General features: G+C 40.3%; 1 protein-coding gene across 2 annotated transcripts in view; it reads left to right on the top strand.

Moving 5' to 3' along the window:
• The window catches only part of LOC108925065 (collagen alpha-1(V) chain), a 37,980-nt gene extending 20,223 nt beyond the window's left edge, over window positions 1–17,757 (top strand). The window contains exons 30-57 of one of the 2 annotated variants that reach the window (XM_029252758.1): window positions 427–534; window positions 697–786; window positions 1,122–1,175; window positions 1,417–1,524; window positions 1,829–1,936; window positions 2,739–2,792; window positions 2,957–3,010; window positions 3,128–3,235; window positions 3,395–3,448; window positions 3,616–3,723; window positions 5,060–5,113; window positions 5,641–5,748; window positions 6,431–6,484; window positions 6,645–6,698; window positions 6,792–6,845; window positions 6,937–6,990; window positions 7,155–7,262; window positions 7,362–7,415; window positions 7,505–7,558; window positions 8,002–8,109; window positions 8,295–8,348; window positions 8,958–8,993; window positions 9,153–9,206; window positions 9,545–9,806; window positions 10,377–10,489; window positions 12,597–12,665; window positions 14,596–14,829; window positions 15,726–17,757. In XM_029252758.1, coding sequence (XP_029108591.1) covers window positions 427–534; window positions 697–786; window positions 1,122–1,175; window positions 1,417–1,524; window positions 1,829–1,936; window positions 2,739–2,792; window positions 2,957–3,010; window positions 3,128–3,235; window positions 3,395–3,448; window positions 3,616–3,723; window positions 5,060–5,113; window positions 5,641–5,748; window positions 6,431–6,484; window positions 6,645–6,698; window positions 6,792–6,845; window positions 6,937–6,990; window positions 7,155–7,262; window positions 7,362–7,415; window positions 7,505–7,558; window positions 8,002–8,109; window positions 8,295–8,348; window positions 8,958–8,993; window positions 9,153–9,206; window positions 9,545–9,806; window positions 10,377–10,489; window positions 12,597–12,665; window positions 14,596–14,829; window positions 15,726–15,872 — 2,517 coding nt within the window. In that variant the 3' untranslated portion in view covers window positions 15,873–17,757. Of the gene's footprint in view, window positions 1–426; window positions 535–696; window positions 787–1,121; window positions 1,176–1,416; window positions 1,525–1,828; window positions 1,937–2,738; window positions 2,793–2,956; window positions 3,011–3,127; window positions 3,236–3,394; window positions 3,449–3,615; window positions 3,724–5,059; window positions 5,114–5,640; window positions 5,749–6,430; window positions 6,485–6,644; window positions 6,699–6,791; window positions 6,846–6,936; window positions 6,991–7,154; window positions 7,263–7,361; window positions 7,416–7,504; window positions 7,559–8,001; window positions 8,110–8,294; window positions 8,349–8,957; window positions 8,994–9,152; window positions 9,207–9,544; window positions 9,807–10,376; window positions 10,490–12,596; window positions 12,666–12,721; window positions 12,791–14,595; window positions 14,830–15,725 lie in introns of both variants that reach the window. The other variant, XM_029252759.1, reaches the window with a different exon arrangement.
• The last annotated feature ends 5,957 nt before the right edge of the window (window positions 17,758–23,714 follow it).

The raw sequence follows: 23,714 nt of genomic DNA on the forward strand, positions 1-23,714 counted from the left end.
GTTTGCAACAAATGCCTAGGCTAGCCTATGCTGAACGATGGGGAAAGAGAGGGAATCTGACATACATAACTTTTGACTTACATAAGAGGTTGAAGAACGATCTATTTGCATAAATCAAGGAGTGTCTGTATGTTACATACAGAGGTCAGAATACAGTAAATATAAGCTTTAGAAATGCAAATTTTGCCTTCATTCTTCTATTTAAAAAGCCACTGGTTCTTAATCCTGATACTACTGCCTACTGAACTTTGTTCTGAATCATTTCATTTAATTTTGACTTGCGTAAACTGTTGATTTCTGACTGTAACTGTGCTGTGGTTATGAAATTATCAAAATTGATAGTTTTGGATGGAATTGTGTAAGGTAGCATAACTTGTCAGTGCCAGTGTTTCTTCTATGGAACTTCCTACTTTCTGTTTCCTACAGGGCCCCACAGGTGAGACTGGACCAATGGGAGAACGGGGACACCCTGGGCCTTCAGGACCTCCTGGGGAACAAGGTCTCCCTGGAGCAACTGGAAAAGAGGGAGCCAAGGTAAGGCATCTCGAGCCATTGCACATGTTCTAAGGCACCTCTGCCTAAGACTGTCTATAGAAAGAGTACCTAAGTTTCTTGGGAGAACCTGTACTTTGCCAAGTGTTAGTTTTGACCTGGAACGGTGAGCAGCTGCCACTGATGGAGTTGTTGTTTCTCTAGGGTGACCCAGGCCCTGCAGGCCCTCCTGGGAAAGATGGTCCCCCAGGTTTGAGAGGATTTCCAGGAGAACGAGGGCTTCCAGGCCCTGTTGTAAGTTATATATTCCACGCTTCTTCAAATAAATTGTTTTACAAAGTCAGTTTCTATTTGTTGTAAAAGTTAAAATAACCAATAAAGAAGAAACTTTTCCTTGGAAAAATGAATAACCTATAGTTTTTCGAAATGGAATAATTATGTAATAAGGCAGGGAAATTAAAAAGAAGATAAGAAACATCTCTTTCAGATAATTATTATTTTTAAAATTCACTGAGCAGAAGTTTGCTTCTCAGTTGTCATGAACCATGGATGGTGGTTTGCAGAAAGGAATCCATGGGACTTTTTTGCAGGATGTATTTCATTTCAAAAGCCTGATTTTCTCTCCTCAGGGTGCTCCTGGTCTAAAAGGAAATGAAGGACCCAGTGGCCCACCTGGGCCTGCTGTGAGTAAATAAGCAAGTTTTTTCTTCAAAATACACTAGGAGGAAAGGTACCTACTGTCTGCTGTAATGTTCATTTTGTTTAGCAGGACCACTTTCTGTCTATTACCAAAATATATTTATTGCTGTGAATAAATACTGATATGGGCAATTTTTCATATAGATCTTATACGGAGCAGTTAAATTGTGTACAATTGTTATATATGCTTAGCCTGATTATATATGTGTTGTCTTCTATCTATAGGGCTCTCCTGGTGAACGAGGCCCTGCTGGCCCAGCTGGACCCACCGGCCTCCCTGGACGTCCAGGACCCCAAGGCCCCCCAGGTCCATCTGGAGAAAAAGGTGGACCGGTAAGGACCAGTAGTACACTCACTGAAATTTAGCTGTGAAGGATAGACATATTGCTTCCATTGCATGTATCACACATATCCATGTTGTCAGAATCTGTCTTCAGTTTTTTATGTTGCATTAGCTGTGATTTGACTTTAATGGGCATGTACACAAATTCTGGTTCCAATTTTGCCTCCATATGCTTAATTGCCATAAAGTTCCACATAACATATTGTTGGGTGTCTTAAGACTGATCCTGCTATAAATGATACTGTCCTCATAGCAGGAGTGTATCTTGTCTGAAAGTCACAACTTGTTTTGTAGGGTGAGAAAGGTCCTCAAGGTCCAGCTGGAAGAGATGGTGTCCAGGGTCCTGTGGGTCTCCCTGGTCCTGCTGGTCCAGTTGGTCCTCCTGGAGAAGATGGTGACAAGGTAATCTCAGAATGGATGTAAAACAGCGGGTTATAATTATTGGGGATAGACTGTAGAAATTGTTCTGGATAATGGGGAGAAGTATAACATGGCTCATTAAAGGAGATAATACAGTTTTTAGACAATTTCAATAGGCCTGTTCATTGATCCGTTTGCAAAGACGTATTAAGAATATAATTTTCTCATCTGATTTTCTAAATAATCTTTTTTCTTTTGAATGTATTGCCCCTCTTTGGCTAATAGGTTGTCCTGTTATGATAGAGGCTGACAAAAAGTAACAATTTTTTAAATGTTTCATTTATATAGGATCAACCTTTTCTCAGGATCAATTTGTATGAAAGCCTAGTATAATAAATGTGTAACAGGACTCTTTGTGAAAGAACTATATCAATATGCTGATCCATGAAAAATGTGCCATTCTTTGGCACTGGTTTCTAACCCTACAGGGTGGGACAAGGTGTCCAGAAAAGTGAAACAAGTGCTCCTTACAATGTGCATATAATCTCAGTGAGATAAAAAATAACAGTCACGGGTCAGTTATTCTCAGACTGACACTGATGTGGGTAGCAGTTATTAAACTAACTGGATTAGTTTATGAGACCACAACAGATCTGATATGCAAGACATAGCTACAATGCAGCCACATGCAAAGCAAGATCATGTTGTGGACACTTATAGATCTCCAAAACATAACTTCCGACACAATGTACTGTACTATTATGTAACTCTTCTAATGGTAAAATGTGGAGTAGGTGAATAAGACAAGTGAGATAATGAGAGCTGCATATTTTCTTCTCACTAGGGTGAAATTGGTGAACCAGGCCAAAAGGGAAGCAAAGGTGACAAAGGAGAACATGTGAGTATTTCTTTTTGTCATGTTTCCTTAATTCAATTTTGCATTTTATATTGTTTAATACCGATTTAGTGGCAATGCCGTATCTTTTCAGAGATAGCCAAAAAGCAAGTTATTATTTCTGTTTTGTTGATACTCATTAACCTGTTTTTTTTTTCCTTGTCTAGGGTCCACCCGGTCCCACTGGCCCACAGGGTCCCATAGGACAGCCTGGTCCCCCTGTAAGTGTGTAATGATTATGTAATGGTCACTCTGCTCTGTTGATGATCTCGGTCTCCTTTTCTCACTTTCTCTGCCTCACTTATCCGTGATTTCACTATTTATTTGTCATCTTCTAGGGAGCAGACGGTGAACCTGGACCCCGCGGGCAACAGGGTCTTTTTGGTCAGAAAGGAGATGAAGGACCCAGAGGATTCCCTGGACCCCCAGGGCCTGTTGGGCTTCAGGTGAGAACACATCAATTGTCAATAAATGAATAGTGTAATAAACCTTAATGCATTAAAATAATATTTTTGTTTGCTTTTTGTAATTACACATGGTAGTAAAAATAGTAGTTGTATGTTGAAAAAAGATTTTTAGTGAAACGATTTATCTTTTTTATACAGGGACTACCTGGGCCACCAGGTGAGAAAGGTGAAACTGGAGATGTCGGTCAACTGGTAAGATTCATTTTGTATTATATGGAATTTAATTAACTTAACTATGTTGAAGACCTACTTACCAGATATACGTAATGCACAAATTGGATCTCTGTGAGATGTACATCGCTTGGGAGAAATGCATCTGCAAAATGAATAAATGTAAATATATATTATGCCTCTTTCAGGGTCCCCCTGGGCCCCCTGGCCCAAGAGGCCCCTCTGGACCCCCGGGAGCAGATGGCCCACAGGGTCCCCCAGGTGGCATTGGAAATCCTGGACCAGTGGGAGAGAAGGTATGGCCTTTTTTTTTTTTAATTATTTTAATTATTGTGTCATTCAATATCGTTTTACACAATGTGAACGAGAAGTCAAAAATCTATGTAACTGTTTATTATGTCGACAGTAGAACACATCTATTATCATTCATGCAAACACACACACGGGCAAACACATTTGCCTCTTAAAAGTGTTTAATGCAATAAGACATATGATAACATTTTTCACTGTATTTAGTTAGGTTACAGTACATTATATGTAAGAGATATATTTATGAAACCATTTCGTTGTATGGTTTAGCATTTATTTGACATAAAAAAAACTTAAAAATCTCTCTGAATATGTTATATATTAGAATATTTCTCTTTATTCTAATTTTCTTTTTTTGTATTATTCTTTTTTATTCTTTTTGATTTTTAATCTTCACATTTCGTGCGAGGCAAGACAAGTACATAGATTTTGAAAGATTGAGGTGTATACCATTCTCAGCAGGTGCCCAGTTCCCTGTATGCTTTCTCTCCTTTGCATTGATGAAATGGCCCCAGGTCAGAATCCGCAAAAAGAGCACACCTCGATGAACAAAGACTTTTTGCAACCCAAGTCTCTGCAGCTATTTGGTGTAAAATGATCTCATTGCCATTCTAACTGCAACATTCAAACAACTACCGTGAAATTAGGTACAGTACAGTTCAATTTGTCTAGTAGTTGTCAGATACTTGAGGATTTACTGAACTGTTCTTGAGAATCACATTTCCGCATGGCCGTTACTAAACTCAGTTTAAAACTACTGTGCAACGTACTTAGCCTATCCACATTACTGATTCATTGATAACTTCATTAGTTACTTTATTGTGTTCTTAAAAAAACGTTTCGACGCAATGCCTAATTCCACTTTGTGGTAAGTTAAATCAACCAGTACAGCTTAAATTACTACCTGAAATAATTTAACCAGCCTGAATATAAGTGTCACAAACGACCAGGCACTGTTACCTCCACAGAGGGATTCCTTACATGTGATACAAAAGGCACTTAAAACATCTTTCTGTGGCACCCCTAACAGGGTACTATTTGTGTGACAATGAGAAATGGGCAGTGACAGGAGTCAGGCACAGGATAAGATCAGCACCGAAAGATTTATGTTGCGAAGCCAGGCCCCGACGACGTTTTATTTTTGGTAACAGTTCTGGAAGGATGTGATGGATTGAAACTTCCCTTTCCTCTTTTTTTAAATGTTAAGGAATCAGGAACATTCATGGTTTTGCCTGTGTTCTGTGCTATTCTCATTTCTGATGTACAGTGAGAAGCAGCATTCAGATTTTCTGGCTGTTGTCTTGATCCTGTTTCCTCCCACAGGGTGAAGCTGGTGAAGCAGGAGAGCCCGGTCTTCCAGGAGATGTGGGCCCATCGGTAGGGTGACCTCTGGCAATCTCATACCTTCAGCAGATCTTTATTTCATTTCTCCATTCTGTACAATTTTACATAATTGCCTGTCTATTTTTGGAGTACAGCAAAGATATGCAAATACTGCTATCACTTCAAAAGTGCACAACAGATATAAACCACAGAGTTACATTTTTCATGCATTTTAATAGTTTGTTTACAGTTTGTTTAAGGAATATGTGCCATTGTCCAAAGTTTCCTGGTTTATGAAATAGGATGATTGAATTCAATTGCAATAAAATGTTTAGGACAGTAGCGACAAAAGTTTTAGTCTGTAATGAAGCCTAATATAACTTAATCCAATGTTAAAAATCTACAATACTTCACAAAAAAAAAAAAAAAAAAAATTCAGAATTTGATGTTTAAAGAGGTTGTTCTGCTTTTGATGTTTTAGTGGTCTATAATATAGGGAAAATGTGAATTCTTTCTATGGACTTTCTTCCTTTCTGTACATTTGATCACTGAAGGGGTGATTTTTTTTTTTCCTCTCCCAGGGTCCGAGAGGTGAACGGGGAGAGAAGGGTGAAGCCGGTCCTGCCGGTGCTGCTGGCCCCCCTGGTCCTAAAGGTCCCCCTGGAGATGATGGACCCAAGGGCAGTCCTGTAAGTTCAAGGCTAATTTTAAACATTTTTACACTGGTCAGATTCGTATGATAAATGCAGTAAAGAAAAATTAAACTTAAAAAGTTCAGGTTAGTATCTGAAAATTAATATAAATGCTGCTTCATTCTGTACTGAATTAATACACGGACTGTAGTTATAGGAGTTTTCCTGAGATCATTGTGACATTCAGTTGTTGTTCTCATCTTAGCTGACTGAGTTATCAATTTATATATTTGGTTTAAGCTGATTATTATTCTGACATTGAATCAAAATCCCAGTCATGGGTGTTTAATCAAGATTTAAGATGCAATAAAAATGGAATACCCATTGGGATGTGAGGAACAGAGTTTTCATATCCTGGTCCAGGAGAATACAGTACTGTTTTAGCTCTCAGTATATTTGACATATCAAAATATGTGGTTGTTGAATCTAATCAGTCCATGGAAACAAACCAAATCATTCATAAATCATTTTTTATATCAATTTCCTGCATTATGATTCCAATTATTTTCATATTCCAGAAACACTGTTTTCTCCTTTTTAAAGGGTACAAAGCACATTGATAACAAAACAGTACAAATGTGGGAAAGAATTACATTTAGTTATTTGGTAAAACAAACCAGCCATTTTAAACTATTAGTATAAATAAATAAAACTGAGCGGTAATAACCATCTTTTTTAGGGTCCAAGTGGTTTCCCTGGTGATCCTGGTCCTCCTGGCGAGCCTGGTCAAGCAGTGAGTTCACAAAAAAAACTGAATTTTAATGAGTTCTGTAAAACTCAAAAATTTGGAATTGCTGGATATCAGATACCAGCCCTTTGCCATGATGTCGTGATTGACTAGTATGTGTTTAGATATGTGCAGTATATATTTGTGTGTGTGACTGTGATCCTAGGGTCAAGATGGTCCACCTGGAGACAAAGGAGATGATGGAGAACCTGGTCAACCTGTAGGTGTTCTTTCTAAATTCCTTGAGAGTTCCTATAATGCATTTGATCTTGATTTTTTAAATTCCAGTTGATTTATTTTTATGTTCCATCAGGGTTCTCCTGGTCCTACTGGTGAATCTGGTCCCACTGGCCCACCTGGAAAGAGGGTATGTCATTCATTTTCTTGGGTTTGGTCTTTCTTGTATGCTCTGGGAACAGTGGTGATGCAAACTAAATTTACTTTTATTTGCCTTATAGGGTCCCCCAGGAGCTGTTGGGCCTGAGGGAAGGCAAGGTGAAAAAGGAGCTAAGGTAAAGAAACTGTGTCTATATGTATATAAATTATTGCCTTAGCAAGTCCCATGTTTCCTCTGGGAATATAGGCATCAAAGAGGGCCCAAAAAAAAAAAAAAAAAAAAAATGGACTCCAGATTATTCTTGGTTGCCATGACAACATTTCAGTGTTTTCTTCAAAGGGTGAACCAGGTCTGGAGGGTCCACCAGGAAAAACAGGACCAGTTGGTCCACAAGGAGCTCCTGGAAAGCCAGGGTCCGAAGGTCTCAGAGGCAATCCTGGTCCAGTTGTAAGTAAAACTAGTTAATATTTTTTTGTGCCTGTATAGCACAATGATTTTTCCCCCCCCCCCCCCCCCCCCCCACACACGTTCTGGTTTGTTTTATAGGGTGAACAAGGTCTGCCTGGTTCTCCTGGCCCAGATGGACCTCCTGGACCCATGGTGTGTGAAACCAGTTGTGTTTCATCAACACAAATTTATCTCTTATATTTTTATTTGTATTGCATTTGGTAATGTTATTTCTTTTTCAGGGCCCACCTGGATTACCTGGTCTGAAAGGTGACACTGGTATAAAAGGTGAAAAGGTGAGAACTATTTCTTAAGGGGGGGGGGTGCAGTGGCTTAGTGGCGCAGTGGGTTGGACCGGGTCCTGCTCTCCAGTGGACCTGGGGTTTGAGTCCCACTTGGGATGCCTCACGATGGACTGGCATCCCATCCTGGGTGTGTCCCCTCCCCCTCCGGCCTTATGCCCTGTGTTGCTGGGTAGACTCCGGCTCCCTGCGACCCTGTCTGGGACAAGCGGTTCTGAAAGTGTGTGTATTTCTTAATAGTCAATATGTGCTGTTTTTTGTGCACACGTTTGCATGAAAGCACATGTGCCAGAATTTCAGTTGTTTTTAAAAGTATGCACTTCAGTAAAATCACTGGGAAATACATGATGAATCCATTTTACCATTAAATCATGTATATGTATATCACTTGCCTATATTTTTTTTATTCATTCATTCATTCATTCATACATATTTAGGGCCACCCTGGTCTCATTGGTCTGATCGGACCTCCAGGCGAGCAAGGAGAGAAGGGTGACCGAGGTCTTCCAGGCCCCCAGGGGACATCAGGTTCAAAAGGCGACAATGTATGTGACACCATTTTGGCAATATGCAGTAACATTTGTTTTATGTGTAAATTGATTGTTCCTCTTTAAAATTTTTCCTCTTCGATGCAGAGTAGTTACATTGAATTCTATTACTTTATTCTGAATGCTTATGTTATCTCCCATATATAGTCCTAGATCTGACTGCTCTTTCTGCTTTTTGATAGGGTATTCCTGGCCCCTCTGGACCCATTGGCCCCACTGGACCTCCAGGATTACCAGTAAGGAAAAAAGTGTACATATAGGCACAGATATGTACCACCTGCTCAGCTAAGGCAGCTGTTTAATCCATACGATTTCCAGTTATTGAAAGAGATTAAGACCCATGTTTTGCCTTCGTAACCCATAAGAATAAATCATGCTGTCATCACTTTTACTACAACATAAATGCTGAGAGGTACAAGAGCTACCTGGAAAGCATCCAAGACTTTATTGTTGTCAGGATTGAAAAATTCAGATCCATGGGAAATGGCCCATTCTCACCACGTCTGGCACAAGCGACAATCAGCCTTTCACAATGGAAGGCGATGTTGGCAAGGGCTGATGCCACTGGATAAGTTTGGGAGTGTTCTTATCTTGTGCAGTTCATTAAGTTTCCCTGTATCTGAATTGTGGTTTTCAAAGGACCAGCTTGTCATATGACCTCCATTATTAACTCAAAGAATGGCATGTGCACAATGTGACAAGATAAACAATGCTGCATTCCATTAAAGTTTTTCTCATTATACTGAGTCTGGCTTTAATGTATCAAAACCTCTACAATCTCTGATGTTCACACTCTGTATTTATTTATTTACTTCTTTGCTTTCTTACTTATTTCTCACTTACAGGGACCTCCAGGGCCAAAGGGAGCAAAGGGTTCACCTGTAAGTGCTGTAAAGAACTATGATAAGTCAACCATAAAATAAATATCCCAACACTTCTTTTCTTTAAAGTAAATTGAACATAGTCAAATTTACATGCAATGTCTGACATATTAACCATATTTAGAATTTAAGGTTCATTTTGTTTTCTCCTCTATCCAGGGTCAAACTGGTCCAAAGGGTGAAGCAGGTACCCCTGGACCACCCGGTCCTCCTGTAAGTTTTCATAAATTTAACATCTTTGTAAGAGGTGTGTCAGCATTGTGGCCTCTCAGTTATATTTGTGAGGAATTTTCATGTATTATCCATGTTGTATCCATTTCTTCCCACAAACTAAAGGTATGCTCCGCACGGTAACACTAAACTGTCTTTGAAGTCTAATTGTGTAGTTATTTCTGAGTGCCCAGTGGTAGGACTGGCATTCCCATTCTCCCTACATGATAGTTGTGACTGTGCTTAGATCAGCACTTACTAAAAACAGAGGTGACGGACATCTTGGTATGATATTTATAAAATATAACCCTTCCTACTCTCCCCACCATCTCTTCTCACAGGGCCCACCCGGTGATGTCATTCACCCCTTGCCCATGCAGTCCAGCCCTAAAAGAAGAAAAAGGAACATAGATGCCAGCCAGATGATGGATGAACCCAACGCTGAAGGCTACAGGGACTATGACGACGGTATGGAGGAGATCTTTGGCTCGCTGAATTCCCTCAAGCTGGAGATTGAGCAAATGAAGCACCCACTGGGCACCCAGAACAACCCTGCACGGACCTGCAAAGACCTCCAGCTGAGCCACTTCGATTTTCCGGATGGTGAGCATTCATATCACATTCTCACTGACCCATTGGCCCTGTAAAGTCAGGAATAACAGTCTCAACTAAGCCCTCAGGTGCTACATTCTTTAGGTACATTTCCCTCAGGGGATTACTAAAGTTTTCATTCATTCATTCATTCATTCATTCATTCATTCATTCATTCACATGCCAGCAATGAATCAAATACTAACATTAAATATTCTAAAATAATTACTATATGTCATGAGAAGAACCGAAAAGAATTCAAATGGTCAACAAACCAAGCAAATTTTTATTTCGAGCACTGCTCCAACTGTGATGACATACAAGTAACCTGAGAGGTATCTGTTACCTAATTACTCTGCAGTTGTTTTCCTCTTCCTCTCCATTTCTTTTCTTTCTTTTAAAGTCAACGGTCCAGGCACAACATCTTCTATGAAAGCCAATTTATTTTTTTCATACTTGCCAGAAGGCTGTATAGTTCACAGCTGTCATGTGTTCACCACTTGCTTTCCTCCCAAAATTTTATTCTATTTTTAGGTGTTATAGCACGAGACACAATGGGCCTTGTGGTGTATGTTGTTTCAGGTGAATACTGGATTGACCCCAACCAGGGCTGCTCCCGTGACGCCTTTAAGGTCTTCTGCAATTTCACAGCTGGAGGGGAGAGCTGCATTTACCCTGACAAGAAATCTGAAGGAGTAAGTGATCTTTGAAAATGTGGGAGGAGAAATCACTCTTAATCATTACATATTTATTCTTACCATGATTTTATCAGAGTAAGTCCTTGATTTAACAGACTAATTGGGTTTGCAATATTGCTGCATAACCATTAAGTCCAAATATCCATAAAATATCCCCTATATGAGACCGAAAGTCTTTTTAATAACAAACAAATATTTTAATGTACTATTTAATTTCCGAGAGAACGGTCTATGTACTTCATATGTGTTATGTTTGCAACACCATTGAAGAAGTCCAAACATTCCAACCAGATTTGGTGGGGAAGCACCAACGTACCAACATATCAGCTGAGGAAGTACTGACATATGAACTATAGAATTAATTCTGTTAAATCCAATATCTCTTGAATCAGGGTCCATTAAATTGAAAATTTATTGTATCCCTAGGTCTGTCCTGCTTTATTCTGTGCAATGCTAAATGATTTATTTATTTATTTATTTATTAATTTTTTTTTTTCATTTTACAAGTCACCAGGACTGCTACTTGTATCCAGTAACTGTCAGGGCCCTTAAATCTGTGATGTAGTGGCCAGCCAGAATAACTCAGATGACTTAAACCACCATCCAGAGGGCAGAATAATGCAAGTGTTGAACTCCTATTCCAAATAGCCAGGTGACATAACACAGAATTGTTCCAGGTGAAGTGAAAACTCTACACTGCCCTTATATAGTGTGTATGGGTGAGAGAATGGGTGTATAAAACTTTCCTGTGATGGGGCTGATGTCCCATCCAGGGTGTGTCCTACTGTATGCTTCTGGGATATCCTGCAGACAACCATGACCCTGTACTGGCCACTGGATTACAATGTAGGGTTAAGGAAAGGTACCCTTACTGTGTCAGTTGGGGATATTTTGTTACTGTAAATTAATATCTCATTATTAACTATTATTTTAATTGATGCCTTTGACTAAGACACTTTACAGTGCCAATCTTGTATTGTAGGCTACTTAGTTATTGACCCATTTCATATAACTAAGTAATTTTTATTTGAGGAAGTTAGGTCATACAATTCTGAAGGGTACTATAACAGGAATGGGGGTTCAAACTATGGTCCTTCGATGGCAAAAAGAAATGGCTTTAACCACCATATTACCTCCTGCCCCTGGAGAATAATCTGGAACACGGACTCATTTGAGATATCCTGCTGTTTAGACATGCTTTGAAGAAGTGGGAACTAAAATTACAGTAATGTTTTATGATTATTTTATGGCGCTTTGTAATTACAGAAGCATAACTGAAAGAATACATGTTCATTAACTGGCATTAAACTCACTCATTAGCAATGAGTTTCATAGAATCTGTTTCAGCTTCCATTTGGCAATTTCCATAAAAATAAATAGTCAGTTTTTACATTTTTTTCACCTTCTGCAAAACTGTTCAGACCATTCCCACATTATCTGATAGAGTGAGCTGTAGTGTACAGTTCTAGCTAATGCCCAGTGAATCTTACCCACATCCTTCAGGCAAATGACATTTATAAAGCATCTGGCTCCATTAGAACTGATAGACTGTGGCATGTGGCCTGACACAAAGAGATCACCGAATTTTTATTACATATTACAGTGGGGCATTAGACCACTCAGAAGAATGACAGCCTGGTCTATAATGGAACTTGTATGGTATGATTATGGAGTTCTTTGATCAAGCTGTAACTGCCGGTGGGGAATGACACATAGATCATATCAGTTAAGATGCTTAATAATAAATTAGTCCTTGGAATTTTCAGAAAATGAACTGGTGCTTGATCTGACTGTTCTGAGGCTCTGATGAATCAAACTGTACTGCAGCACAAGGATAAAGAATATGAGTTTCTGCAGTTCTTTTGGGACCTCCACATTTGGAAAGTGTTGCTTATTACTAGAATCCTCATGCTCCCTTTGAAATGTTCTACAGTATAAATCTTGGCTAAAGGTTTTCCATGAATCCATGACTTATGCATGGCATTTATTCATTTTCCACACAACAGGAAAATGGCCACCCCTCGTCCCTTAATCAGAACACTCTATACAGTGGTCCCCTTTTAACCAGCCTTTTCTCCCTCTTTGTCCTCACTCCAAACACTAGGCTAAACTCACTTCTTGGGCAAAGGAAGTTCCGGGGTCCTGGTTCAGTGAATTCAAACGTGGTAAACTGGTAAGCCCCACACCTCTGCTTCCTCCTCGTCATTTAATAGCTTTTATATTTTACAGAGTAAAATGGCCCGTTGGCCCAAAGACACGCCAGGCACTTGGTATAGTCGGTACAAGCGAGGGTCACTGGTAAGTTGCATGCCATGGCCTGGAGGCCCACTTTGGTCCATTGCTGCTGCTGCTGCTACTGCTACATGCTACAGGCACGTGTTAATTTCAGTCTCGCTGCACAGCTGTGCATCCTCAGTCAAACGGCGAAGGTGTGTCTTCCGCTGACTTCTGAGCATAGCATTAAATTTCACTTCTCCGTGGGACAGGCAAAGACATTCACATTTTTCTGCAGTCCCTCCAGGGCATTCTATATATCTATAGGTCAGAAGAGCCAAAATTCTAATTTTTGTCACTTTTTAATTTGGATTTGCTTTCTGTCGAATTGTTCATTTGAATGCAAATGCTCAACCACAGTTCATGCGAGAAGACATCACCTAAAAGTGACTTAGTGCCTGGCCATTTTTCATTGGCACAGTAAACTAAGAACTACCAATGCATTTTCTTACAGTTAGTTCAATAAAATGTTACATTTTTACCAAAGAAGTGTATTATTAAATTTCTTATGATGTCACCCTTTGGGATTAGTAACATATTCAAAATTAGTAAGCATTAGTAATATATTCTGAGTACAGAGTCAAAAATGTCCAGATGTAGGCGACAGGAAATGTGCACATAGAGAATTTCCACTGCCTGCAAGGTTGATGAATTTAAGGGTGATGAAATCATTCTAGGGAGGTTGCTTCGATTTGTTTATGAGGCTGTGCATCATGTACTAGCATTAAAGCACCTTTCTAGTATGTGATGGGTGAGGCACTCAGTCACAGTCCAGGGGCTTCTGGCTACTCAGCCACACTTGCGGCTCTAATGGAGAGGTAATGTGTTCGTGGAAATGGTGCGCTGGAACCATGCCTGGGGTGGCCAGAAATGGCTGACAGTGAGAAAGATCAAACTGGAGTGGGGGGTATCTCACCCTCATTGTGCCCTTATTGCTGATGGAGTGGTGCCCCTCCTTCAATAAACCATACAGGCTTTCAACATGGACTCAAAGAAGTGCAATTCCAATGTCAAGATATATTTTTCATAACTGAATAATATCTAAAACTTTAAAAAGTTCACAGAGATCTCTTTTCAAAGCTTGTTAGCTATAGTTTTTTTGCAATGAAATTTAAAAGTCCAACAGAATTTTTAAAATGCTATATAATCATATGAGGAAAAAGTCTAAAATCTCTCAGTACTTTTTTAACCAACATTTTTTTCTAGCAACATCCAGTTTTAAACCATTTACACATTTAGGTACTGTACAAGAGAAATTAATAATTAGCAACAACCTTCAGGTTACTTTAACCACTTTATAACATGTTGCGGTATGATCTGATTTCCTCTAGAAGTCCATTTTGAATGTCTGTCCCTGGTCCTTCGCTTTGGAGCAATGCATGCGCTTTTTTCTTGGTCAGTCCTGTATTTTTTGAAAGAAGAGATCCGTGCAGAACACAAGAAATGTCACGGGTTGGTATGGACACTCTCCTCCCTAGCAGAAAAATTACATTAAAGCTAGAAAAAGTGGTCTTTGGTGAATCACACAGCTGTCTGTTATGCCAGTGGTGACGTATGATCTGCAGAAGCATTTGTGTTACAATCAGTAATTATTTTTAATGCTTGTTACTATTTTTACTATTTGCTGTTGTTGATACCTTCCTTTACTATACAACCCAGTCGGCTGTCTAGTGGTCTGTTGTCATAGAAGTGGCCTGTAGGTTTTCAGACACTGTAGATCCCAAAAGTGTAGTCCCTTTTCCTTTCCCTGGCTGGGGCTTTGGGTGTCCTGGCCTTGCTTTCTATCCCCGTCTCGACCTTTTCTCCCCACCCTCTGTATTCTCGAGCAGCTTTCGTACTCGGACTCGGAGGGCAACCCGATCGGTGTGGTCCAGATGACCTTCCTCCGGTTGCTGAGTGCAGCTGCCCGACAGAACATCACCTACAACTGCTACCAGTCGGTGGCCTGGTACGACCCCGATGAGAACAACTATGACAAGGCCATTCGCTTCTTGGGCTCTAACGATGAGGAGATGTCCCACGACAACAATCCTTACATCCGTGCCGTGGTGGATGGCTGTGCAGTGAGTATCCAGGGCACAAATGCAGGGGACAGCAGCAGTAACTAACTCTGACTGTGCAGGGAACAAAGGAACAGAGTTGAACGTGTTTTTTTTATCAGTTTCAACATGATATAATACGATACGACACAACACAATATACTATCTATATACGTTTACCTATTATATGTATTATGTTTAATATATTGTTATTATTGTTGTTTTGAAAACAAATTGCTAATTGGGGCCGCACATCAAAAGTACCAACTAAAAATGTATAAAACATACTGTATCTGTTCAATTCTGGAAAATATTTTCCTGTCTGTTCTAGCATAGACTCATCTAGATGAGGAACGATCTCTATTTAAAAGATATATCTAAACTTTAACAATTTAAAAACTTCTATATTTGCTTAGGGGGGTGCGGTGGTGCAGTGGGTTGGACCACAGTCCTGCTCTCCGGTGGGTCTGGGGTTCGAATCCTGCTTGGGGTGCCTTGCGGCGGACTGGCGTCCCGTCCTGGGTGTGTCCCCTCCCCTTTCGGCCTTACGCCTTGTGTTGCTGGGTAGGCTCTGGTTCCCCGTGACCCCGTAGGGGACGAGCGGTTCTGAAAATGTATGTATGTATGCTTAATTTCTACATTAGTTACTAAACGCTGTGTCCACAGTTTTAACATGTTTTTCAACGGTAGTTGAAGTATGCTGTTTGCATCAGCTGAACAAAGAACCTGGCAAAGAAAGTGCCAGAAACAGTGTTTGAGTGAGATTGTTGCAGTCAGTTAGCTGACTGAGGGGAGCAAAGAAACCTTAAAGAATAAAGGGAAACTTCTGGTCTCTGTGCTCAAGAATCAATGTTCCCCAGACACCATAGAGTTCATTAATGCCTTGAGTGACTGGTAACTGTCCTTTTTTTTTTTTGCAGTTGAAGAAGGGCTATGAGAAAACTGTACTTGAGATTAACACACCAAAGGTGGAACAAGTGCCTTTTGTTGACATCATGTTCAACGACTTTGGCGGAGCTTTGCAGAAGTTTGGATTTGAAGTGGGGCCCGTTTGCTTCATCGGATGAGACACTGTTTACAGAAAAAAAAAAAAAAAAAAATTATATATAACTATATCGAATTGACTACAACTAAGTGAACAGCACGACAATAAAAAAAGACATCGCCTTTGTAAATCACTGTCTCCAAAAAAGAGTAAAGATTCAAGACAAGGAAATAAATATTCAATAAAAGAATGAAAAAGAGCAACCTTGTAACCTCAGTCTGCCTTCTCCATCACATGCAGGTTTTGAAACTGAATGAGTCAGTCATTTGCTAACCACTCTGGGACCCTGTGCCCTGCAATTCTGTCCACCTCCCCATTCCTTGAAACAGTGAACTGTCATGTAGGTCAGGTTTTGGAGTCCCAGTTCCCCTGAGCTGTATCATTAGGAACATCATATCATTGGAAGCGGAACTTGTGACAATCTTTGCCTTAATTGGCAGTTTTTCCTTCCTTTCAGTCTCAGTCCTTCATTTCATCAATATCGCTGCCTATTCTTTGGAATAGTTCCTATATATAAAAAAATATAAATATATAATTTTTTATGTATGTTTGTAAGTATTTTGTAAGTATGTTTTTCAGGAAATGTGTATTGATTCGGGCTTCAAAACATGCATGTGACTGTTATGTTGTGTAATAATGGAGATAGATACTTATTTGGACAAAATAAAGAGATGGACTCAAAAATTGGATTAGAAAAAAGCAGTTTCAGTCCAGGAAGTGCCTTTTCTATGTAATTTAAAAATTGATGATAATAAAACTCAAAAAAGCACAACACTATCATCTGAGCTTTAATTTGCATTATAAATAATGACAAAACTGGGGGTTTCGCCCTTTCTTTTTGTAAAAGCGTCTTCTGTACTTGCTAGATCACTTGCTGAATTTTTTAATTTAAAGCAACTGAAGCGTTCACATTTTCTTACAGTACGTCCATATTTGTTTGATGAATTTTATACAATGTGAGATTATATATGAGACGGATATCATGTTGTAATGGAAAAGAGACATAGGTGCTATTTTTACTTTTGTCTGTGGTGCTATGTATTTTCATGTTTAAATTCTCAAGTGAATCACTGGTGATGTCAAAACATTACCAAGTCTTCCAGGAACCTTTCACATCTTGTCCTCATCAAGAGAACATAATGTTCCCCACAGTCATGAGAACCAAACATTTCGCATGTCCTTTCCTTGTATTGTCTATGTATATTTTTTCATGAATCTTTTTTTTATTTTCATATTTAGAACCAAGGATAATGCTTTCTGAAACAACTGCAATTTAAGAATTGTGGAAAAGCAGATCTAAGAAATATGCTGAATATGGTGCTAATTTATAGAATTCATCCTCAGCAGCAGATGTTGGCAAAGAAAAATAAAGAAGATAAAACGATTGCAATATTTTAGTATGGTTCCTCCAGAAATTTGCTGTTTATGGATTTTGGAGACCGATAGTTACTCACAGTGACTGCAACATAAGCCTTCCTAACTTGAAGTTCTCCTCATACTTCTTGAAGCTTCATGCAGAAGTTTACCATTTTAATAGCAATCAGATGGAATTCCCAAACGTTGGGCAGACAAGACTGATGCAAATAACACACATAACAGATGCTCATGGCTTTCAGCTAATAGTGAGACTTTAGTTTTCAGATTTTTTTGGAGAACTTTTAGGGAATTAAAGAAAAGAATGCTTTTTCCATTACTTTACAAACCAGGCTGCATTCGGTCACTTGGTTTGCTGGTATAGGGTTCACTTACATCTTTTTTGTGTTTTTTCCTTCTGCTAAAATTCTAAATAAATATGAAAATATCATGTATGTATATCATGGAACAAGGCAGGGATTCCCATACGATTGGTTTAAATACAGGGCTAACCAGACAAAAAATTTCTTTTGTTTTTATTTTTATTTTTCTAGTTTAATAAAATGTACTTTGGTCATGTGGTTTTTTTTTCTCAATTTTACTTTTCTTACTTAAGGTATTTTGGTGTAATATGAGGTTCAGTGATCACAAATTACTCTTTACTTGCTTCAGACCACTCAGCATTTACCACTTACATACATTTACTAATAATTATAAATTACTTTTTGCCTCCTTAAATATATGTGACTTGAAGTATTTCTAATAAAATACCTAAATGTATAGAATATGGTTATTTTTGGTGCGGAAAGTCCTGTTTTATTGGCCTTTTTTGTGTCTTTCTAACCCATCGGTCATGCTGCCTTTACAGTTTGTTTAACTTTGGGTTGTTTTTAAGGTCATGTCAAACCTCTGTAAGAAGAGGAAACAGTTAAGATATTGGTGTTTTGTTAATAAATTCAAATTTACTTTGTCCTTCCATTCTTTTGAGCTGTGCATCTTGTATGATTTTTGAAGCATTAAAACCTGTATGCATGAACTGTAAGATTTTTTTCTCTTGTTGTAATTTAGAATGACAGTCTTCAACCTTTTTTTATACTTAGTACTTGTTTTTGAGCTGCTAATTAAGCAAAAAGACATGTCAATTGTGAAAGGCAGAGAGGAGGAAATTGTAAGTCAAAACAAACAAAATGTTACTTTGTAGTATATTTATTGTATTATTTAAGAAAATAAATGTAAATTGACATGAGTAGCATCACTGAAGGACCCCCTCTTTATCTCTCAAATCCAGGAAAGTTGCCATGTAATATGTAATTTTTGCGTAAGGTGTGTCATTTGCAGCACCACATATCAGTCTTGTGGCCCACTAAATAGTACACACTGAGACTGATATATCTGGAATAATATGTATTTATAATATGTATTCCCTAATTGTGTCTGATATTTATCTAATGTTTCTCACTCGGATGCTTTTCTGACACTTGGTACAGTTATGATATTATTTGTGACTATTTTAAAAGTACTTTGAAGGCTTTTGATGGTTATGCTTTGCACTCATTCTTAAATTATGGAATTTTGCAAATTTTTTTTGCCCCTTAATTCAATTTGGTAAGCACATAAAGTTGCTCAGTCTGTACCATATTTGAATATACATTATGTAAACTATATTAGGTGTAGGGTTCAAGTGTGCTTGTCACTGTGCCAAGATATAGAAAGGGGAAGGTGGTAGTGCAGTGGTTTACATTTAAGTTATATTTATTTTGGTAGGAGAGACTTTTCTCTAAAGCACCGTCCAACTACGCAAATTCAAAAGAGCATTTAAAAACAAAGCTATAAATACGGATGCACAGTTATTGAAGCACAGTTTGTTTTTCTGGTAACACCATTTTGTGCCAGCACATATTATTTGAATAGCAGCTTACAGAACTGAGATTCAGTTATGAATTACAAGGATGATCATGACAGACTGTGTGAAGCTACTTTATGTAGCTATTAGAAGATAAGAAGAGAAGTGAGTCCATGTGTTTTGGAACACCTCTTGAATGCTGAAAGAATGAATATTTCTGAGGGACAGAGGGAGTACATTTCACCACACAAGAGTCAAAACTAAAAACCTACAGACCTTTAATTTCGGACTTCTTCCGAATAACCTGTTGATTTCAAATGTGCCTTTGACCCTCTTGTAGACATATCTATAGCCTTGAACTTCATCCAGGTAGTTTCAGGTAGCCAATGGAGAGAGAAGAGGAGGTGAGATACTTAAAACTCTTTGCCAAGTCAAACATAACTTGTGCCTTGGCATTCTGGATCAGCTGGAGATGCTTGATGGCAGAAGATGGGAGACCAGATGGAGGAGATTTGCAGTTGCCAGACAAGATCTCACCCTAGCTAGAACCAGGAGCTCTGTAGTGTTGTTTTGTGATACAAGGGGAAGATCCTGTGAATGCTATTCAGGAGGTATCTGCAGGATCAGGTTATAGCTAGAAGAAAAAGAGATTTGAGTCAACTAATAGACCTAATTTGTTGACTGATGAAGCTGATGAATTACTGTCCAGTATGACTGAGTGAAACAGGCAGGTGGACCTGCTAGAAGATAGAAAATCCCAGCCTTTAAAGATTTTAGTTGATCAGTCATCCAAATTGCAATGCCAGAGAAACTAGCTGTTATTGAAAAGGCACAAGAGACTGAACTTTGATGGTTGGAAGAAAAAGAGAGTGGTTGCTGTCTATTATTAGTATAGCAGTGGTAGGAGAACCAGTGAGAGGAGATTGCAGAGCCTAGGCAAGCAGTATCGATAGAGAAATGCATGGGGTATAACAGCGATCCTTCAAGAGCACCATTTAATACAGGCTGAAGGGAAGACAGGGAGGCATACTAAGTTGCCTGGTAAGGTCTACCAGATAAGTAATACTCAGACCATTTCAACACTGAGCCTTTGATTCCAAACTCTTTTAGACAGGAAAGCTCCAATGGTTGACGGTGAAATGCTGAAGAAGCATCAAGGTAAATGAGGACCAAGAAAAGGGAGACAGCTCGAGAGACCTAGAGAACTTCTGACACTGGGAGGATGGTCGTGTTGGTGGAATGGCTGATGTTGAATCTAAATTTACATCCATTTAGGAGATCCTTCTGGGTAAAGAATATAACAATAACTGCTTTAAAATTTGCTTTCCAGGACAGACACTTTCAAAAGGATGTAGAGAGACTGGCCTGTAATTTCTGACTGAGTCCAGACAAGCTTTCTTTAACATTGATGACATGTGGTTAGACTTGTCGTTTTGCAGCTGATGGACCTAGGTTCAAACCTTTGCTGCTGCTGTAATATCTACGACTAATGCACCTACCCTGAATTACTAAGTTACTGAGTTACCTGAGTATGAATTGCCACCAGGGTAAATTGAAAGCAGCTTCAGGGTGTGTCTTGAACTGTGCCTGAGGTTCAGGCTGCTGGTTAGCTTTGCAATGACACAAGGAAAAATTTGTGCCCTTTCTGTCGCTATGACATGCAAGACTGTCTTACCTGTGAGGTCTAAATAATATACTACATCATGTCTTAAAGAATTCCTTAAATAGCACAACCCTTGGTTGAGCTTGTGATTATGTTCTAGCCACCCTTCACGTGGTACAGCTCTCACGAAAATGTACGAGTGAAAAGGAAACTGCTGGTTTTTAGCAGGGAATGTTTAGTACTTATCAAATTATTAAACTGCCAAAACTGTAACCAAGCTAAGGTAAGTCACCCTAGGAAAAAGGACATTTCTTTTGCAAAAGACCTCAATCTCACAATTTCAATAAATATTTTTCTCGAAAAGTAGGGGCTTCTAACCTAATAGTTTTTGATTGAAGGTCACGCACATTGCTTGTCAGCAAGGTGCTTGACTTGATTTGCTCCAGCAAAGTATCTGGTTATATGGCTTTGTTTCTGTAAAGTGATAAATAATTTTCCATTAAATAGTTGACTAACAAAACAATAATGTGTGCATTTGTCATAACAGTTTCATTTAAGTTGCATTGTCCTCTTCCGTATTTGGTTTCCTAACAGGGAGATCTCTACATACTGAACCTGAATCACTCTGAGCAGGCTATTTGATTGATGGGGACTGATAGAGAATTGCATCACCGTGTTGTTATATGCCACTGCAGCTGTTCTTTCTGACACAAAGTCAGAAAGATACGGCATCTTTCATATGGTAGTGCACTCACAGTGCTGCCTTGGCTGTCACATTTTGTTGTCTGGTAAAAGTGTTTCATCTTTGCCACCCAGCTTGCAAAGGCTGAAAGGGAGGTGAGAAGCTATACAAAGCCCCCCAGCCTCAACCCACAGAAATCACAGGCATTCATGTGTTCCTCAGTCTCTTGTTTAAATGTTCATTCACAGCAGCACTTTGGTGGACATGTACCATCAATTACGTCAGTGTCAGAGGGCATCTTCACAGATTTATAATGTGTATTTATCCAATTAAAGGTTACGCATCAAAGGTTGCATACTTTTTTATTTTTAATGAGATGAGATGCATTTTGTCAGAATTCACACAAAAACAAGGTCAGCGTTGGAACCAAGTGGAGAGTTTATTGGAACCTTGAACATGGGAAAGGAAGTAGGGATCTAGTTCTGGGACTGTTTGGGAGTGAAGGCAGGTTTGGAGCAGGAGTTGGTGTTGGGAAGTTTAGGGATCGAGGTTCCAGATCAGAGCCAATATCCAGGTCTAGGTCGAAGCCTTGGTGAGGAACAGATCCGTGGTCCAGGTCGAGGTCCAGGTCCCGAGTCAAAGTCGTAGTCAAGAATAAAGCCGTGGTTCGGGTTGAGGTTGCGATCAAAAGGTCAACCCAAGATCAAGAACGTGGGTGTAACTAAGACTGAGGAGGAGAGCTAAAGGGAATGTGTGGTCTCAAGGAGATTCTGCAACTGTTCGCCTCCTTTATTCCTCTTTCAGTGAGCAGACACATTTTAATAACCTAGGTTCAAAGTAAAGTTATATTTATCTAGGTAAATAATTATCCATCCATCCATCTTCCTCCGCTTATCCGGGACCGGGTCGCGGGGGCAGCAGTCCAAGCAGAGCCCCCCAGACTTCCCTCTCCCCGCACACCTCCTCCAGCTCCTCTGGGGGAACCCCAAGGCGTTCCCAGGCCAGCCGGGAGACGTAGTCTCTCCAACGTGTCCTGGGTCTGCCCCGAGACCTCCTCCCAGTGGGACATGCCCGGAACACCTCCCCAGGGAGGCGTCCAGGAGGCATCCGAAACAGATGCCCAAGCCACCTCAACTGGCTCCTCTCGATGCGGAGGAGCAGCGGCTCTACTCCGAGCTCCTCCCGGGTGACTGAGCTCCTCACCCTATCCCTAAGGGTGCGCCCAGCCACTCTGCGGAGGAAACTCATTTCTGCCGCTTGTATCCGTGATCTCATTCTTTCGGTCATGATCCAGAGTTCATGACCATAGGTGAAGGTAGGAACATAGATCGACCGGTAAATTGAGAGCTTCGCCTTACAACTCAGATCCTTCTTCACCACAACAGACCGGTACAATGACCGCATTACTGCAGACGCCGCACCCATCCGTCTGTCAACCTGCCGCTCCATTTTTCCCTCACTCGTGAACAAGACCCCGAGATACTTAAACTCCTCCACTTGAGGGAGCAACTCCCCCCTAACCCGGAGGGGACAATCCACCTTTTTCAGACTAAGAACCATGGTCTCGGATTTGGAGGTGCTGATTCTCATCCCCGCCGCTTTGCACTCGGCTGCAAACCTCTCCAGTGCATGCTGTAAGTCTTGATTGGATGAAGCCAACAGGGCCACATCGTCCACAAAAAGCAGAGACAAGATCCTGCAGCCACCAAAACAGACACCCTCCATTCCCTGGCTGCGCCTAGAAATTCTGTCCATAAAGATAATGAACAGAATCGATGACAAAGGGCAGCCCTGGCGGAGTCCAACATGCACCGGGAACAGGTCTGACTTACTGCCGGCAATGCGAACCAAGCTCCTGCTCCGGTCATACAGGGAACGAACAGCCCGTAGCAACGAGCCCTGAACCCCATAATCCCGAAGTACACCCCACAGGATGCCATGAGGGACACGGTCGAATGCCTTCTCCAGGTCCACAAAACACATATGGACTGGTTGGGCAAACTCCCATGAACCCTCCAACACCCTAGTGAGGGTATAGAGCTGGTCCAGTGTTCCACGGCCAGGGCGAAAACCACATTGCTCCTCCTGGATCCGAGGTTCGACTATCGGTCGGATTCTCCTCTCCAGTACCCCGGCATAGACTTTCCCAGGGAGGCTAAGGAGTGTGATCCCCCTATAGTTGGAACACAATCTCCGGTCCCCCTTCTTAAAAAGAGGGACCACCACCCCGGTCTGCCAGTCCAGAGGCACCGTCCCCGAACTCCACGCGATGCTGCAGAGGTGTGTCAGCCAAGACAGCCCCACAACATCCAGAGACTTGAGAAACTCGGGGCGGATCTCATCCACCGCCGGAGCCTTGCCACCAAGGAGTTTTTTGACTACC

Source organism: Scleropages formosus, chromosome 6 (genome assembly GCF_900964775.1).
Source record: "Scleropages formosus chromosome 6, fSclFor1.1, whole genome shotgun sequence".
NCBI classification, from domain to species: Eukaryota; Metazoa; Chordata; class Actinopteri; order Osteoglossiformes; family Osteoglossidae; genus Scleropages; species Scleropages formosus.